General features: G+C 39.8%; 1 protein-coding gene across 7 annotated transcripts in view; it reads right to left on the reverse strand.

Moving 5' to 3' along the window:
• Window positions 1–20,000, reverse strand: part of Dscam4 (Down syndrome cell adhesion molecule 4) — a 219,568-nt gene that overhangs the window by 35,187 nt on the left and 164,381 nt on the right. For 5 of the 7 annotated variants that reach the window (XM_076192527.1, XM_076192529.1, XM_076192528.1 and 2 more), the window contains exons 25-38: window positions 19,498–19,637; window positions 18,730–18,886; window positions 17,894–18,042; window positions 15,198–15,318; window positions 14,410–14,549; window positions 13,035–13,176; window positions 12,268–12,401; window positions 11,080–11,239; window positions 10,075–10,218; window positions 8,961–9,122; window positions 8,386–8,576; window positions 2,808–2,874; window positions 1,046–1,327; window positions 516–663 (exon numbers count right to left, since the gene is read on the reverse strand). In XM_076192527.1, coding sequence (XP_076048642.1) covers window positions 516–663; window positions 1,046–1,327; window positions 2,808–2,874; window positions 8,386–8,576; window positions 8,961–9,122; window positions 10,075–10,218; window positions 11,080–11,239; window positions 12,268–12,401; window positions 13,035–13,176; window positions 14,410–14,549; window positions 15,198–15,318; window positions 17,894–18,042; window positions 18,730–18,886; window positions 19,498–19,637 — 2,137 coding nt within the window. Of the gene's footprint in view, window positions 1–511; window positions 664–1,045; window positions 1,328–2,807; window positions 2,875–8,385; window positions 8,577–8,960; window positions 9,123–10,074; window positions 10,219–11,079; window positions 11,240–12,267; window positions 12,402–13,034; window positions 13,177–14,409; window positions 14,550–15,197; window positions 15,319–17,893; window positions 18,043–18,729; window positions 18,887–19,497; window positions 19,638–20,000 lie in introns of those variants that run through there. The other 2 variants (XM_076192526.1, XM_076192531.1) reach the window with 2 other exon arrangements.

Genomic DNA, 20,000 nt, shown 5'->3' on the forward strand with positions numbered 1-20,000 from the left:
ATTCATGAACAGACGGATCTTTAACTTTCGGACCACTGGAAAAAGTGCTTCGTCGTTTTTCGAAACTGATCACAGAAACTCATCGTTCAACCAAGTCGCCTACACAAACCATTGCTATCCCTCTTCTCACCCCTAGCCTCTCCCTACCTATGTCTCTATGGCACAACTATCCCTTGTATCGTTCATATAGTCCACTATCCCTGGGTAACTACCATTCTTTCCGTACTCTATCCCTACAAACCCGAGCCTTTAGATACACGACCTATTATAGTTTATCTCCATTCCTTTCTCCATCTCTTCCACTATCACCTACACGCCCTTCACTTCATGTTTCTCGACCTCAAAGTCGGCCCTGGCCATCCCCGACATTCATGCCCTGAGGTTCCCAACACTCATTCCCTTTCAGCCCCAAGCTCCTTCTCCTTCCTAAGTTCCCCTCATCATATCTCCACTCACAACCTCCCCGCCCCTAACACCCACCAAAAACGTCTACACACACCGTCCAACGTGCTCACCTGAATGAGGTCTCCTCGTAACTCGTTCTTGAGGCTGACCTGCTGGGCCGCTTGCCGGCCTTCTTGCCCCGTCGAGGATGAGACCGTCTCCCTGAACTCGAGGTGTCTGTCGAGGAGCTACTGTTCTCCTGGGACCGGCACGGATCTACTGAAGAATGAGGTCGAGTATAAAAACAGATCTTCAGTCCTTCTACGCATGGTAAGGCGTGACAGACTTTCAATACAGAATAAGGCTACGAGTATATTATGAGAATATAGTGTTAAATTCTTACTGCAAGTTAAGACTCAGAGTATAGTGAGTAACAGAATAAAGAAAAACTATTATTAATAGATCCTCAGGAAAAAAGTAAGGTTTAGAGAATTTCAACAAACCACTCGATTCCTAATCAAAATTGCAGTGTAATGACATCTAGTGCATGGTAAGACCGCTATCAAAATATACCAAAAGACATTTACTGTGTGGTAAGACACTAAACATACCAGGAACTCAGAGAGCAGTGACTTGACTGGAGCAGCGTCGTCTTACTCACCTTGTTGTCGGTTTCTGACACGATGTTTGAAGATATCAGTGCTCGCCCGCGGCTGTTGACTGACCACGCTCTCCGGGCGAGAAGATAGCCGCCCGCCGTGTAGATGCGGGTGGGCGTGTATATGGGCGTGCGGGTGTGACGTGGACTCGGCAAAGGTGGGCGGGGACTCCCGCATGGGCGGTTCCTCGGAGTCCGAGCCGAGGGTGTCATACTCACTGATGGGCATGTGGAGCGACAGGATCTTCTTCACCTCGGAGTCTGTGCTACCCAGGTTGTCAGATTCTGTCAGAGGAGACGAAGAACGTCAATGTCATATTTTTTTTCTGTCGCGTGAGACGACCTCCAGATAAACGAAACTCCCTGATTATTTGTTGATCTCTTTATCTGTTCATCTATTTATTAACTTGTTTTGAAATATGTCAGACTGAATGAGATCAAGAGATTCTAAACCACTTTAATTTGGAGTTCACTCTAAAAGTTAATAAAATCGTCTTGGTTCATGGAGTGAACGCTAGATAAATTTTAAACAAATCGATTTCGAAAACACTTGTCCACTTCGGTAGCACGTTACAAAAAAATAAATAAATAAAAGATAAAAAAATAAATCCTCTCCTGGAAACCTCTAATATGTATACACTATACAATATCATTCTATACTATACTAAGCTCTACAATACTACACTAAACTATACTATACTCTACTATACTATACCATACTATACTATACAATACTATACTATACTATACTATTATATACTATACTATACTATACTACTGTTTCCATATACCATTACTAACCATTACGATATATCGCATGCCTGACACGCGATCCACATGCATGCAATGTGTCCGATAGGCACTGGCCTTTTGCAATAACTCCAATCTTGCTGACTTCCACATTCTCAATTCGTAAACACCTGACTCAAATATACAACACACATCACGCCACCACCCAACGGAAAGTTACCGAAACAAGTAAATAGTGTCGCCAGACAGATCATTAACCATTTCCTTATACATACCAAACTACATATTTATAACTGCAAACCGTACACTATTTTGTGACACATTAATATTAAATAGATCCGCTGCAATGCAACACACAGATAGTGTTGTATAAATCCCAAACCAATTATCTAACTGAAACCCTACACCAGACATGCGAAGATAAGTATATTCACATGTATATGCGGCGACTGCGTTGCCACGAGAGGCAAACTCTCCCTTAGAGGGCAGAAAAATCTCTACCTTAGAGGGAGTACCTGGGGACGCTCCCCATGCTGTTAATATCTATTCATTACAATAAATCAAGAAAGCCTGAAAAGGGTTTACAACCCCTGCCACAGGTGTAACTATCCACGAGGTTACACGACTGGCGGCAGCGGTGGTGGCAGTCCACTACCCCTCCCTACGCCTCTGAATGGAGATCGCCTGTCCACAACTTCCCACACCCACCTAAGTAACCATTCACAGGCTACACTACACTCTCATACAGTATACAACACTACTACACTGCAACACTATACTATGCTATACTATACTATACTATACTATACTATACTATACTATACTATACTATACTAACCTATACTATACTATACTATACTATACTATACTAAACTATACTATACTATACTAATACTATGCTATACTATACTATACACTATATACTAAACTATACTATACTATACTATACTATACTATACTATACTATACTATACTATACTGTACAAACTGGTGTCCTCCTTTTTCATTTCCTTACCTGTGCTCTCAACATGAGGATCCCTTCGTCCTTTTCTCCTGACTTTGGTATATTCGGGCTCTTTTTGCTGAAAGAAAGAAAAATAATCCAGTCGTCATTGCCGGTTTCACCAAGAGGCGAAACAAGTTTCATTCCCTCGCCAAAGGGAAGGTACCTTAGCAGACAAGAAGATGTTATGATGGCGTTTGTCTTTGAGGTTTGTTCGTGGAAGTCGTCGCCTTGGCCATTGATTCATTATGAGGATGTTAACATGTACTTCACTTGTTTCAGAGTATCTTGGCACTACAGTAACGATTATAAGGAATGATGTGGAGATATGTTGGAATAGTGTTGTGGGAGCCCGTAGTGTATATGTGTATTTGTTTGGTAATGTATATTCATTTGATGATGTAGTTGTGTACATATAAAGCCACGTAGCGGGTTTGCGCGGAGTAAGCAGAGTTGTTCCTGCTCAGGTAGCAGACAAGCGCTCTATATTGTGCTCTGGTTTTATATAAATAATCTATAGTATGAGAGCTTTGGATTTTTATCTAACCACCAAAATAGTCCTGGCTGATCATTGCCAGACTGCTGTGATTAGGCAACAACCCATACTTACAAATCCAAAGGGTTCTTGCAGTCTCTTGCTGGAAGAAAAAGGGATTAATAACATTATATTCTCAAGGTACCAAGTCTTCTGGATGGCACACTGAATGAAAGTACCACGTCATCCAGGATTTTTTCTTTTCTTTTCTTCTTGTTACGACTGCATGCAGCGCAAACCTTTTGACGAGGGAACTTACTATTTTAGTCATTACTTAACTATTGTTCTCCCTTTTTGAAAACCGTAAAATCATTGTTATTATTTTCAAGCGTTTACTACTTACACTTTGAGCAATTTATATATACCACTGAGCAGTTTATTTCCAACCCTATCTCATCATGATATCAATGGATTTATTCTAGATTTGAGATTATACGGTTTTACTTGAAATTTTTCGTACGTGTAAAACAGATACACTCGACGATTTTTACCATTATGCCATTGTGTCAATCATATGTACTATATATTCACTCATTTTAACGTCATCAAATAATACTGTCAATAATGTCATAATTAAATGTGAACATTCTCAGAAATTAGGTTAATAAAAGTTAATCTTACCTAATTCGTTTGAATTAGACAGAAATGTAGTATTCAATCTGTCGTAATTTTTAGTATCTATCAATGAGATTAGCAACGTCTAATGTATTTTTTTATCAATTTAATCAAGATACCAAATATATCTACCAATTAGAATATAATAATTAACTATTTTGAACTAAATTACATATTTGAAAGCCAGTTAGAGGGGAACTTAACTTTATCTGATAATGTACTAGATTAAGCATGCATGCTGTTTAGCCTTTTAACACATAATCCAATTTTATGACTTTAAACCTAATAAGATACCAGTTGAAAGCAATTTATATATATAACGTCGAATTAGTATAATCTAATGTTAAACCGTTATATCTCCGCTATGAATTCGACAGTACGTTTCTTAGTCGGGGTGTGTATATTGCAAGCTTATTAGCTGTTTGACGGTGCTGAGCGAACTTTATGTATTTTGAGTACCGCAACACAGATAAACAATGACGTCTTTACAAATACCAAAATTACAAAGCATTCTCACATCACACACTGTTGGTATGAGTAAAAAATGTGAGAAATTATGTGACAAATATATCAAACCTGTAATGGTATCGTACCATTATGTATATTATAATTACGTACTGCGTTGTAGCATCGTACAGTTGTTGCTGTGTATTATACTTGTGAATTGTTCAATTGTGTTTGTGTTTTTCCATTGCATAATTGTCATAGATTTTGTTAGATATTGATTTTGTTATTGTCATTGTATTATTTAGTTACAATTCCGTGTGCCTTTTGAAAGGAGAGAACCAAGGGAATCGTGTATGTTTCCCTCTTCAACTGCTTGGCGCCCCAGTTGCTACTCCGCTTCCTTGCTATACCCACGCATTTGTTGTTGTGGTGCTTTGGCACATTTTATAATACATGTACGTTTGTAGTGATTCATGTGCTTTTATCTAGCCACCCTATAACATTGTGGTGGCAGCGGTGGGATGGTATTGTACCATTATGTGTATTGAAAATGCAAAAAACAATGCTGTTTTCCGTGAGATCGTGTTAACATAATGAAAGTAATGAGGATAGGGACTACTTCGCCCCACATATAACTAAAAAATATAGCAACCGGAGTTGTCTAGGACGAAATGAACCACGCCTACTTCATTCCCTGACCAATCAGTCTACCTTTTGATTGATGCGCATTGGCTGAAGGAGTTTTCTCCTGTTGTAAGGAGGGTTGTGATTGGCCAGGAAAAAAAGAAATAGCGGCGTGATTTGTTTCACACGAAAGCTTGGCGGTGACTACGATGTACTTGATTTTAATGTTTCACTAAACTATATATAAAATGCTTATGTACGTGTTGACCATAAAAGTAGCGGATAAAAGTATTCATAGATGAAATGGCTATTTCTGGGTTAAATGTTTATCATGCACTAATTAGACTAGGTATCCTTAATGTATTTCTTTAAATGAATCATATACGAGTACAAATATCACTTAGATGTAATCGTAATATAGCAATATAATTTTGCAACTTAAGTCTATATAAAGTCTAATTGATCTAGTAACTCTTGATCTGAATTTAAAAGTAAAATATAAACACCAATTAAAAATTACCTTAATATAATTTAGTAGCTAATTTAGTAGCTAATTTAGATAAACTACCATTTCTTAATCTAATTTTGTAGCTAAATCAAATATAAAGACCAATTGGATAAAACAGGACAGTACCTAATCTAATTCTGTATCGAACCTAGCATGATTTTGATTTCTAATTTTGTCACCCTACAACCTCTACCAATTGCTCCATCCAAAAGTAAATCACTCTAGGTTTCCTTAAACCGCACCTCAATGATAATCTTTTTTGCAAATGTACAAGTATATTTATGTAAGCATCTAGACGTCTAGTACGTTTCGTTTGTGAACTAGTGGCAGTTAAGCTAAAGAATAAATTCTACTGCATTTGTTGTCATAGCTGTGGGAGAATGAGGTTAGACGACAGGGAGAGTGGGAAGTGAAAGATATTGAATAGAGGTGTGAGTCAACCTCTCAAACACCATTGAAACAGTGACATACTATATACACTTTGTTCTTACTTCTGCCTGTTGATTTCATTTAACTGCAGGACGGACACCAGCCGGTTCAAGGTGTCTAAGAATTAAACATTTTCAGTCTAAGATCGATTCCTCAACTAAATAAAATCGTCTATCTTTAGGCAGAAAAGTACATATGATATGTCACCATTTGAAGGAGGATTTTTTTTTTTTTTTTTAAGAAAAAAAGCAATCAAAGCCTCACGTTTATGAAATGCGTTTTGCAAAACAAAAGAAAATACTTTGATTTTGAATGAGAAAGAGTGCATTGCCTTGTGCATGCTAATCGGAAATCATAACGCTGCCATAGCAAATATAAAAATACATTATCTGAAAAATGTTTTAAATGTTACAAAGAACAAAATTCTCCATTATTCTAAGATGTTATTCTTTTTAAAAATTCTTAAGTGAAGAGCATTTATCATTTTTTTTTCCAGAGAAAACATGAATATCCTAACATTATGTCAGAGTCTGAACTCATTATAAGCAACGGTCAATCGACCTGATTGTAGGAACACTAAGAACAAATTCTCCAGTATTCTGAGATATTATTCTTTATTCAAAATTCTTAGGTGAAGAGCATTTATCAAAAATTCTCATTTCCAGAGAAAATATGAACATCCTAACATTATGTCAGAGTCTGAACTCATTATAAGCAACGGTCAATCGACCTGATTGTTCAAAATTCTTAGGTGAAGAGCATTTATCAAAACTTTTCATTTCCAGAAAAAAAAACATGAACATCATACCATTATGTCAGAGTCTGAACTCATTGTAAGCAACGGTCAATCGACCTGGTTGCACAAACACAAACGTGATGTCCTCAGGCTGCAGGAGAGAGGGAGAAAAAGAAAAAGAAGTGTCACATTCTCAGGTCGTCCTACTAAAAGAAGCGTCGCATTCTCAGGTTCTCCTATGAAATGAATTGTCGCTGCATCCTTAAGTTGTCCTACGAAGAGAAATCTCACATCCTCTGAGGCTGCAGAAGAAAGGAGAGCCCATGACCTTGAATGATAAGGACCTCCTGAACCTCAGAATGATGACAATGAATTGTCTTCTGATCGGCAAACCTCAGACGACTTCATTCAGATCAGGGGCACAACAGTCGGGAGTCCGCTCACCATTGATTCGTCAGGCGTCAGCCAGAACAAAATTCATCAGTCATGTCATCCTGTTATTGATGTTAAGCTCCTTTGTGTTCAAGTCGTGCTTGGAGGACTTTGGTGGTGGGATCTTGGGCGTCGGCAGAAGAAAACAGAGCCCTGGTCCTTGAGATCCCTGGGCCCGGCGAGCAGAGTGTGGCTCATCACTCAGTAGAGGCTCTCGCGTTCACCCCTGTCACTATTCCTACCTCATCTGACGCATTCTACTGTTGGAATATTCCTGTGCTCCTATACATAGTTCCTGTAGGATCCTACAACCCTAATTTAGGTTTCTATTTTATTCTATTGCTACTTCAACACTTCAATACAGTGCTATAGTTTGTTTATTTAGTTCAGGTTTTTTAACCCCCGAATCTTGAGAAGAAAATTCGTTCTAGATGACGGAATCTTCACCTTCCTAATAAATTGATCACCTAACTCTTCCAACTCCGTGACGTAATTTATAAATTCTATCCAGCTGCAGCGTTGAATGTGAATGGGGTATAACATCCTTTCTGGTCGATCCTTAACCCAGCCATAGCAAAGATATATATATATAGAAATCTACTCTCAACCGAGATTCTTTGCTTGACCACTTTTCCTCTCCCAAAAATATTCCCTAAATATCCTATTTCTAGATATCCTACCTACTCTACCATTACCTGTTCCCTGGAAGACGTTTGAACCTCAACTCACCTAGAACCTCACAAGGTCCTACATCTAGCGGAAGAAATTACAAAACTTTGCTGCCCAACCTAAACATCTACATACGCATGTAGATCCTGTAGTACCTTACAACTACATAACGAGTTTACTGAAAATAGAATAATTTGAACAAAGCCTTAGACCCCATAATGCAATAGTATTCTCCTTATATATTGTTTTGCTGAAGCCGAACGATTTTATTCAGCTTAGTGCCAGACCACAAAGTAGACAAAGTTTCATTTAATCGAGACCATCTTCACTCTGGAATTACTTATTCAATTGAATAAAAAGAAAGACTGGCGTCAGTCAGAACAAAATCTAATGAGCATACCACTGCATTTTGGGTGCCAAAGAGCCAAGACGCCTAAAGACCCTAACCTAAACACTCCTACACAGGAGTCTCCGAGGTTCCTAAGAACGGGAAGAGCCTAACTTCATGAGGAACCCTAACACAAAGAGGGATCTCCACCAGGAACTACCAAGTCTCTCCTCTCACCTTCTGCACAGTCCCCATGCCGCGTCTCACCTTCTCGGCGACATGGCGGAGGGGAAAGGACTCCATGCTGGACATCTTGGGGTCGTGGTAGACGAAGGCCCCTTGGACGGAGTGGTACGGGCCAGAGTACACGATCCCCGAGTCCGTACTCTCCCCGTAGTGGCTCTTGCCTACTGCCGGCAGCTGGAAAGTGGCGTACGGACAGATGTCCTCGATGTAGTCTGAGGAGGAAAAACAGGAAGGGTTATCATCTGGAATGTCAGGGGAATTGTACACACACACACACACACACACACACACACACACACACACACACACACAAATCACACACACACACACACACACATATACATATATACATATATATATGCATATAAATATACATATATGTACGTATATATATATATATATATATATATATATATATATATACATGTGTATATATATATACATACATATATAAATATATTTATATATATACATATATATATATGTATATATATATTATGGACACAGGGCTAGAGGCGACTTTCACACTCACAACAGACGTTTTATTCCAGACGACTTCGAGCAGAATCCCACCGCATCCCCGAAGTCTAACCCACCTGAGGAATCGGCTTTATAGGTGCTGGTGTCCTGCGTGGAGGGCGTGGCGGTTGGCAGAACAGAGTACTGCTGGTTGTGCTGGTTCTGCAGGTTCTGGATCTGCGCCGTCGAGGGAGACTCGCCCATCTCGCCCGGCTTAGGATCCCCTTGGCCCGTCAGCTCTGCAGTGCGTGAAGGACATTTATATGTGTATATTTAGATGTATGTATGTATTTATGTATGTGCGTATGTATGTATGTATGTATGTATGTATGTATGTATGTATGTATGTATGTATGTATGTATGTATGTATGTATGTATGTGTGTATGTATGTATGTATGTATGTATGTATGTATGTATGTATGTATGTATGTATGTATGTATGTATGTATGTATGTATGTATGTATGTATGTATGTATGTATGTATGTATGTATGTATGTATGTATGTATGTATGTATGTATGTATGTATGTATGTATGTATGTATGTATGTATGTATGTATGTATGTATGTATGTATGTATGTATGTATGTATGCATGTATGTATTTATAGGTTTACCAAGAATTCATTTCATACTAACTTGCCGAAGCCTGACTGCACCTAACACTAATAGCCAATACGTAATCTTATGTATTTGCATACACATCTTAAACCACGTTTGAAATGGATATATGTAATTTACTTAAAGATACATAAAATTAATTCAAATCAAAGCTAGTTTCAACTGAATTATCAAGATCAAGTTTGAATTATATATTTTCCAAAATGATTGAATTTCGTAATCCATCGACTCGTACACGTGATTCATCGTCCTAACAGTAAATGCTGCGGTCACAAATGACACAAAATGAATCATAATGTTTCGGACAGCAAGCTTTGTCACTCGAATACAAGAGAGAGTTCATGATCACAAGCCTTTGTTCGTACAGAAGTACAATTTAGCCAATAGCAAATACAAAGGTCACAACCCTTAATGTTATCTATGCGTCGTAATTAGCTCTTTGTAACTGACACATTTCACCTTTGGCTGTACGTCACTTGTTAGGCTGATTGTACACCACTGCACACCATTGTACACTACACTGTATCAGTTACTTTTGTCCTTAGCTGTACACATCAGGAACCCTTACTTCTTCTCCTGTAGACGCATCCTGCGACGAGGATGAGCACGAGGATGATAATGGAGATGACGGAGGGGACCAGAACGCGGGCGTCCTGGTAGATGGGCGGCGCCGCGCCTACGCCAACCGTTCCCGTCGAGTCCGTGACCACATCTAAGGAGGAAACTACGAAGCTGAGTACGGAGGAAGACTAGAGAATCCCAAGACCCATGTTCACCTAATCTGTCCACATACAAATGGTCTATGCATTACAAAGGGTTGCAAAAGTGACAAAAGGGGCTACAAAGGATGACATAAGCAAAGCAAAAGGCTGACAGGAGACCTTTTGAACTATTAAGGTCCGATATAGAAAGAAATGCGTAATAACGAAGTAGAAAATACACCTGACCAGGCTAGCAAAGCAAGCTAACAGTTTACTGTTCAGGTGTTTATCTAACTGAATCTTAAAACTGAAGAGTAATTCACCTCCCCAGGAAGTTTATTCCATCCACTAACTATGCGCTTGGTGATATTGTCTTTATCTTCCCATATTTCATCAAAATGATCAAGAAGCTGCATGTGACGTCACTTATAAGCCCCGCCCACGAACGCATAGATCAATTATGCACACTCGGTTGACACCATAATCTAGAAGGAGCCCTCTAGATGACTAGAATCGCCCGAGTCTTCTAGGTCATAGCTAGTGATGTATGCTGCCAAGATGAGGGGGGTATTGGGTTTGGGGGGGGGAGGTCCCCTCCCGAGATTAAATTCATATTGGATATTCCCCTACAAAGTGGTAGTACATTTCAAGTTATATTATTCAAAAGAAGCTTACTAACACTCTCTTTTTTTTTTTTTTTGAGGGCGGGGCTAAGGGGCATCAAACGTGTCTCTCCATACCACTTCGGTGCGTAATGCAACCTCCAATTACAATTTTGAGAGGAAAAGATGAAAACCACCCTCCTCGTCACATAATTATCAAACACGACAAGCAGATATGAACGACCAAATTAGCAGATGTGGACGCCCTACCTCCTTCGTGTGTGAGGGTCGAGATGTCGTAGGTGGCCAAGGAGGACCCTGCGTGGTTGTGTGCCGTCACCCGGATTGTGTACCTGGAGGCGGGCTGAAGGTCTCTTACGACGTAGGTCTTCTCGCTCGTGCCCACGTTGTTCGACACCGACAGCCACTTCTGCAGGAGAGGAACACGTGGAGGAGGGGGTAAACCTTGTGCGCGTGAATGAGGCAATGAAGGATTTGACTGAATTGTTTGAAGAAGAGCTATGGGTGCTCGGAATTTAGAGATCATGACAATACAAATGAATATCAAAGGATTACTTTCAACATTACATAATGGCGAGAAAAAAAATCCGTAATCCCAGGTCGTCTAAACGTCAGTGGTTACACAGTTCAATAGTAATTGTATTAGGGAGAGCATCACTCCACAAACTGACTACCTTATATATAATTGATAGATGGGTTGAATGAGAAAATGTTCGAATACCTCACTGGTTGAATTATACATTCATTCATCCATTAATCATTCATTCATTTATCTACTCATTTTGGAATGAATGCCTGAATAACTCCACTGATTTGCACACCAATTTACCGTCTGAATGATTCACTCATTGATAATAAACTATACTTGTTAACTGTTTGTCTAACAATTCCAGATAGTTGAAACAGACTAAATCTAAGAGATTTACAAAACTACTCCATCGACTGTATGTTTACTTCCTGACAGTGTAAATTCTTTCCAAGATAGAATGACCTTGACATCATCGCTTCAGTTCTTTCAACATTGTATCGTTCAGAGTCTTCCACAATTGAATAATCTCTCCTGGCAGAAGTCAGAGAAATACACACATGAGTTATATTTGGATTAATTCTCTTGCTGCACTTCAAGACTTTGATCGTTTAATCTATCTTTCGTCAGGCGATTTTTTTTATTAGGGGGAAAATCCCTCCCGCTGTGAAAGGGTTAACAGAGATAGGCTTAATCCTTCAGCTGAATAAAATTGCCTGACAGCAGCTAGAATTACATAAAAGTCGAACATAAACAAAAGAGTTAAGATCGGTCTCGGTGAAGAAGAGGCGGTTTTCTCTACTCACCTTTAATAAAAGGAAATTATTAAACAAATATAGAAAACGATAATAATGAAATGGGTTACGTTCCCCTAAATAAAGAGGGAGGGGGAATAACAAGCTTCTACTTACCCCAAATCCTTCCTTGCGGTATTCTATGACGTAGTAGAGGATGGGGCAGCCACCGTCGCCCCACGTGCTCAGGTGAACCAGAACAGACGTCGAGTTCACGTCAAGAAGTCTCGATCTGCTCGGCACCACGGGCTCTGAAGAAATTCAAAATTATATTTTTAACAAAACAATTCCTAACGACTACGGATAACGGCTGTTTCTAGTAGCTTAAGCCCCAATCACACCGACCACTTTCGACCGAAAATCAAGCTATCGGTCGGCGATACAAAACCTATGCAAGGAATTGAAATGGAAAAAAGTTAATGTGGTTGATAAGATGAAAATCTATGTACTGGGGACTATTCAGTGTGTGTTGTACTCTATCTATCGATCTATCTATTTATCTATCTTATTACCGACTACCAGCGACTTCCAAAGACTACCTGGTCGCCGGTGGTCGAAAACAGGTTGTAAGCTTGGTGTGACTGGGCTCTTAGGTAGCTGGCTCCACCATGGAGAATCCTTCAATTGCACCGAAGAAGATCGCTTCACATCGACAAAGGAGGCTCCTCTACCACGATAAGGAAGGTCCTTCAACCCCCCTGATGAGAACCCCTCCATCCCGCCAAGAAGGATCCTCCCCCCGGTCCCACCAATGGGGATTCATCCATCTTGCCAAGGAAGACCTACTCAATCCCGACAATAAAGACCTTACTCCGCTAAGGAAAACCTTTCCAAGAGGCACCCTTTATCCCATATAAGATTCCTTTATAGCCAACTCTACTTACCTGAGCCTTTCGTGGAGGCAGTGAGAATCTTAGAGGGGAGACCTGTGCCCACCTTGTTGTAGGCAGTGACGTAGAGTTGGTACTTGGAGCCACACACCAAGCCAGACAACGTGTGACTCGTCTTGACTGTGTTCAACTGAACCTGCGGAGGCCAGGGTGGGAGCTTAATGGAGGACGAGAGAAGAGGAAGGGAGCTTAGTGCGGGGAAAAGATGAAGGAGGTGAGTGGGAGGAGGGATTTGAGAAAGGAGACAGTGACTGAAGGGAGAATCTAACGGAGGGAAAATAGAAAGGCAGTTTTCTTGTGGAAGTGAGAGCTTAGTGATTTTAAAGATAGTAAAAAGTTTATTGGGCAAATAAGTTGGAAGTTGCTTAATGGATGAACGATGATTTGTATGTATTTTAGTGCAAAAATGATATGGAGGGTGGTTAGTGGGGAGGCAAGAGGGAGAAATCTTAGTGAAGCAAGTTTGGTGGAGGAAACATAGTAAAGGATTTGACAGCTTCAATCTGACTGTATCCAAAAAGTTTTATCAAGCTGAAGGAAACTTCAGTTACTCAAAAGGACAAAGACATCCTTAGATTTATAATGTAGATTAACGCTGGCCAGATTAGAATATGCAGTAGACGTCGCAAAAGGCGAAGGGATTAAATGTATGAATAAATAAATAAATAAATAAAAGAATAAACTAATAACCCTTTCCCCCGCCAAATGAATAAAGGTATGAACTCGTTGAATATCAAAAGGACTCTTGTTTCTTTTCTTTCTTTCTTTCTTTACTAATTTTTTATGACAAATTCAACTCCTTGCAAACATATTCAACTTTGTGACGTTCTTTACATATTTTATTCTGGCTAAGGAGAGGCGATTTTATGCTTCAGAGGAGGAATTTCCGAGCTATAGTGTCGCTGTCGCGTGAAATCCCCTTCAGACGAAAGTCCGTCTTTCAAATATATCATAATTTGTTATGCTAAAGGTATTTAACACATCCACGAGCTCACAAGTCATAACTAGTCTGTTTTAACTTGATGGAGATTCTTTTTATTCATGTTCCTTAATTGCTGGTTCAAAGTTCTAAAAATTTGATTTCTTTTTTATTACTTCCTAAAGTCTTATTCATGGTTAGGTTTGCATTCGACATGGCTGATACTCCAGCAGCGTATACTAGCTTTTTAAACTACAAATCTTAAGCGGTGTGGGAGTTTTCTTCAACTGAATGAAATCACTTCGCGACAACAACAAAAATATACAAGAACGATCCACTGTCCACAGGTTAATAAATCTCAGTCAAGTTCAAATGAACTGACTGTGTAACATAAGTGACAAGTTAGAGTGAACAGGCTGCGTAACATGAGCTTTAATAAACAGTGCTCACCTCTTCCCAGTCGCCGTACTCTCGCTTGTAGTTGATAATGTAGCCTCGCACGGGGGAGTCCTGCGCGTCCAGAGACCAGCGAAGAGTGATGGAGTCCCTGGAACTCCCTTGCACGTACAGTGTCGGGGGTCGCGGTGGCACTGAAGGAGGAGAAGGAGTAAGAGGAGGTCATTCCAGAGGTCAACAGTCCAAAATCAACCCGTATAATCCAAAGTGCTACTACAGAGGCGCTATGAAAGTCATCGTAACATATGTCCCTTGACTAACAGCTCCCCTAAAATCACCAGAAGCGTCCTACGAAACATATCCCAGGAACTAGACTTCCTCTGACATCTATAGTCATACTGAAAGTTTTATTGGCTAATTACACATAACCCCTCATACTTACTAAGGAGCCCTTAGCCACACCACATATTATATAGCCTAATTATGCTAAGCCCCGAGAGCTTCTATTGAGAGCTATTCTCACGACAAGCCTAAATCACTATCACATACATCCTCAGACATCCTCCTATCAAACCCAGAGTTACATAGTATAATCTACAGCCTCATTGCACATAGCCGTAAAGGCCCTTTATGATGGTTAAGCCCACATCATGTTGTCCATATCCCTACTACAGTATTATATACGATCCAGAAACTAAGCTGTAAGGCCGCAAACCACGCAGCATACCCCGAATCCCATTACCCCACGACATACCGAGAGAGGAGCCCATTGAAACATGGTAGCACTACACGGCCTACCACCCTACTCTAAATAACCTGAGGTGGCGAAGAACTGGAGTCACCTTGGACGGAGAGTGTGTACGTGATGGAGTCTGCGCCGTGTGGGTTGAGTGCACTGCAGGTCCAGTTGCCGGCGTTCGTGATGCCCACGTCCCGGACTAACAGAGAACCGTTCGGGAGGATCTAGAAGCAGTAAGCAAGAGCCTTGAGTCGTCTTATCCAAACGGAGTATAGCTGGACACAGATGGTGCAATAGTAGTGAGAATGTAAACATTCAACAAGCAATAGGTAAAAACCTTGAGCCATCTTATCCAAACGGAGTATGGCTGGACACAGATGGTGTAATAGTAGTGAGAATATAAACATTCAACAAGCAAGAGAAAACCTTGAGCCATCTTATCCAAACAGAGTATAGCTGGACACAGATGGTGCAATAGTGGAGAGATTGTATACATTCAACAAGTAAGCAAGAGCCTTGAGTCGTCTTATCCAGAGTACAGCTGAACACAGATGGTACAATGGTGATGAGAATGTAAACATTCAACAAACTTTATATGGGGAAACATTGAAGAATTTTCATGATCACAAGGCTACCTGTATGAAATTAGGATTAAGCTAAAATTCAACGAATAGTTCATGAATATTCAACCAATTCCCAAGGTTCAGTTTACATTTGATGGATAACACATTTTGAATATTTGTGTCACTTGTTTAGTAAATGGACCTCTTAGTCACTCATTACGAATAAGCAATCTATTATTGGCATTAAACAAAAATATAGTAAAATGGGATAAGGATTTGGAAAATATGGTACACCGGACAAAACACCTCCAGACAAAATACATCCATTAAAACACCTCTTGGACAGAACACCTAGTGTGGGATAAAACACCTCCTAATATCAAAATAAACACCAAATGTGAGGACGGGGGGTTTATTAGTACGACATTTTGCTTATTATTACAGCTTTTTTCAAGTACAAAGTCGTAATACACATGACTGAGTTTAAATAAGAAAAACTGGGAGAACGGGGGAGGGAGAGAGGAAGGGAGGTAGGGGGAGGGGGGTCACTGAATATTAGGAAAGGTTAAGGAGAAGGTAGACCAAATGTCTGGGCCCATCCTTCTCCTAAACCTTTCCTAGAATTCACTGACCCCCTCCTTCCTACCTCCCTTCCTTTCTCCCTCACTCCCATCCCCCGTTCCCCCAGTTCTTCTTATTTAATCTGTTATGTGTATTACAACTATGTACTTGAGAAAGCTTTGACAAGTAAAATGTACTTATAAATGCTTCGCCTTCACGCGGTGTTTATTTCGATAAACTTCAATCATCCTGAAGATGACTTTTAGATTAAAACCAAAAAAATTGTATTTGTGTTTCTAGAGAAAGGTTCCATTTAGATTGGTTGAGGGAATTTCTAGTTTCACTTTTTTGTGTACATAGCAAATCTACATTCATCAGAAATTATTTGTTGACAAAATGTGGATAAATTGATTGTGTGTATAGTAATGGGCTATTATGAATGAAAAGATCATTGACCATACCCAGTTGAAAATTCTACTCAACTTTTGTAGATCAAAATTAACTAGTCCTTTTTTAAATCCAGTTCACTTGCTTGCCTCTGATGAAATTTCCATAAACTTTAATCACTGAGAGTACAATTCATTAGTGAACTCGACTCCTATTCCTTTGATCTTGAATAACAATGTAATAGCCACACTTAATCTCAATATATATCATATTTGATTTCAATTGATAGCTTATAATTTGTAATTTGTCAGTTCAGAATCTATATGAATTGCTTATTAATCAGATCCATTTTACATCAATTAAGTAAACCAAGGAGGTTTTTTGTCATCCACCTGGAGGTGTTTTGTCCAAAAGGTTTCTTAGTGGAGGTGTTTTGTCCGCAGATGTTGTGTTTTGTCCGCAAATATTATGTCCCGCATTAGGAAAATATGTACCATCACACACGTTACTACCCTTTTTTTCTATTTCTAAAGGCATTCCAGATTTTATTATGTGTCATTGCGATTGACGGAGCTGGATGAAAGTGTGAGGACTCCGGGATCTGACACAAAGTCCCTGAGGACTTTTAGGACATCCTTCAACTGAATAGAAATAGCTTGTCATTTGCCATGAAGAATAAGCAAACTAGGACATCTAATTCCTATTTCCAAAGGTCTAAAACCTATCATAATGGGAATTTTACTTAGAAATCATACTAAAATGATGTTAAGTTAACAGTATGCAATAAAAGTATATCATACATCAATTTGGCCCTTCCAATATGGCAGTATATATTATGCCTTTTATTTTAGCACATGTCAGATGTTTTTCATCGGGTGAAGAGGGGGTCAGTCCATTTTAGTGCCCATCCCTAATTTGATTGAACTTATTAAGGTTAATGTAACCAGAATGTAATCTGTAAAGTATGCTATTATGTTGAGAGAGTACTTCTTTTGACAGGTTTCTACATTTCGAGATCAGCCATAGATGTCTCGCATTGACTCAAATGGATCTGATCTGACCTGACGTTACCAAGTCTGAGCTAGTATGAATGGACCTTAGGTGAGTTAACACGACATCAATTTGACCTTGTTTATATGACGTAAACTAGGCTGACGTCACCTGGCCTGACCTAAACTGAGCTATCTCTGTTATTTGTCCTTGAGCTGGTTTTAACCTGACCTCGCCTGGCCCGGCCTTGACCTTGTTTGGTATGACGTAACCCGATCTGACCTTAACGTGACTTCACCTGTATCTTGTCGCCCGCCTTGACTTTGGCACCGTTGAACATCCAAGTGATCCCGGGCTTGGGGTCTCCCACGCTGTGGCACTGAAGACGGACATCTTCCTTCCATGCCACCTCCAGAGGGCCACCGAAGGACGCGATCTGTGCACTCACTGTCCAGTGATAGGAAAATGATTTTAGAGAGTAAAAAGGGGAGTACATTTCTTCTTTTGACTTTTCGGTCATAATACACCGTTTCTTTCCACCTCTAGCTAGAAGATCGGAGCTGCCTAGTGTAGGCCTCCTTCATTCTTATATTCTTATGATCGAAATCAGGAATAAGGAGTGGCCGAGCGAGTGGACTAAAGGAGGAACATGCCGACAGGAGACCTTTTGGTCCATAACTATCTCTCGTTTATGACTCAAATCTAGCCTTCTGACTGACGGAAGGGGAAAAGGATGACAATAAAAGGAGAGGGAGAGAAGAAAAGGAAGGAGAGAGGATGAGTGGTAGGAAGAGTAAGAAGAATTTTTTTGTCCGGTCACTGGAGATGGTCTCGACTTCCAGGCAAGGGCAAAAAAGAAATTCTGGTTTATGGCGGGGAATCTATTTATCTATCTATCTATCTTTCTATCTATCTATCTATATCTATCTCTCCTTTTCTGTCAATTCCACGAGTTTCCTCGTGCTCCCTGAATCTCTTTATTAGTCTCTAAAACATCACCATAAATCTAGATGAAGTCGACCACGACTATTCATATACAAGTACTTTTTGGTCAGTAAGTCAAGTGAGGAGTCTCAATGAACAAGTCCCATATCAGAACTTCTGTTGGCACTCGACCTCTGAGGGGTGACTCACCCTTGTGAAAGGGCTGCACGGTGATCTTCTGCGTCGGGGGTCCTTCTCCCGGCTCGGTCGAGGAAGTTACCCAAAACTGGTACATTTCCCGGACGCTCACGCCGTCTGCCAAGTAGGTCACCTCATCCGGACCCAGAGTTCGTGTTGGTAATTCTTTCTGCAGGAGCAACAGGAGAAACCGAGTCATTATTGTTATACTTTGGCCCGGACATCGTTGGTGAATTATAAGTTATTAAAGTTGGCGTTCTTTCTCTCTCTTCCTAGGAACAGGTTTGCATAGATATATCGACTCAGAAGATGAAGAAGTTCCTACCCTAGCTTCGAGCTGGGAAAAAGTGCAGATAGATTTTTTTTTTTACTACAATATAAAACACGTTGACAACAGGTGAATTACCTATCATCTAATTTTCCTTTGTTTGAGATATTTTGAATACTATCACCGGAGGAAAGAGGGTAGATGGTGACAACATAGCATACACATGCATCAGAGGGAAAGAATTCATAAGAATGACGATGTTAGGATGTAGGTGGTTAAAACAAAACTTATAGGAGTAAAGCGCAAAGGAGACAGAACTTACAAATTTGACGAAATCTAGATTTCTAAACAGAGCCACAGAGGAGTAGAATACACGGCCATCAAACGTTGGGCACTCAGAATTCATGAGAGTTAAAGACAAAGCGTAGTTACTAAGAAAAGAACCTCTATCTTGTAAAGTATAACTAGGAAAATACCCTTCACCTGGGAAGTAAATGTACAAACACACGTACCCAGTCTCCATCGCTTTTGACAGCCATGTGTAGCGTGTACTTCGTGAGAACTCCGTTGATGTTCTTGGGCGGCTGCCACGTCACCAAAAGTGTATCCGGGGAACTCACAACGGCCTTGATGCCGGCGGGAGAGTCTGGGACTGTTGGGAAATACAAAATTAGTAAATCCAATTTTCTTTTCTTATTTACCTCTTATCTTTATATCTACTATTCTGTTAATCTATTTAATTATTATTTTTTATCTATATATTATTTACATACCTAATGCTTTGCTTTTTATCGATTTGTATAAACATTAATTTATTTACTTCTCTATGTATTTAATTTTCATAATCTTATCTGTGCATTTATATATTTGTTTATTCATGCACTTGTTTACGTATTTATCTATTCTTTTTATCTATTCATTTATCTATCTATCGGAAAAATTTCAAACACTGGACTCAGAGTAACAGAATCTACTACCGACGTTTCGAACTCTGTCCGGGTTCGAAACGTCGGTA

The sequence above is a fragment of the Oratosquilla oratoria genome, chromosome 11, assembly GCF_046742065.1.
Source record: "Oratosquilla oratoria isolate Oo_2021 chromosome 11, ASM4674206v1, whole genome shotgun sequence".
Classification (NCBI taxonomy): Eukaryota; Metazoa; Arthropoda; class Malacostraca; order Stomatopoda; family Squillidae; genus Oratosquilla; species Oratosquilla oratoria.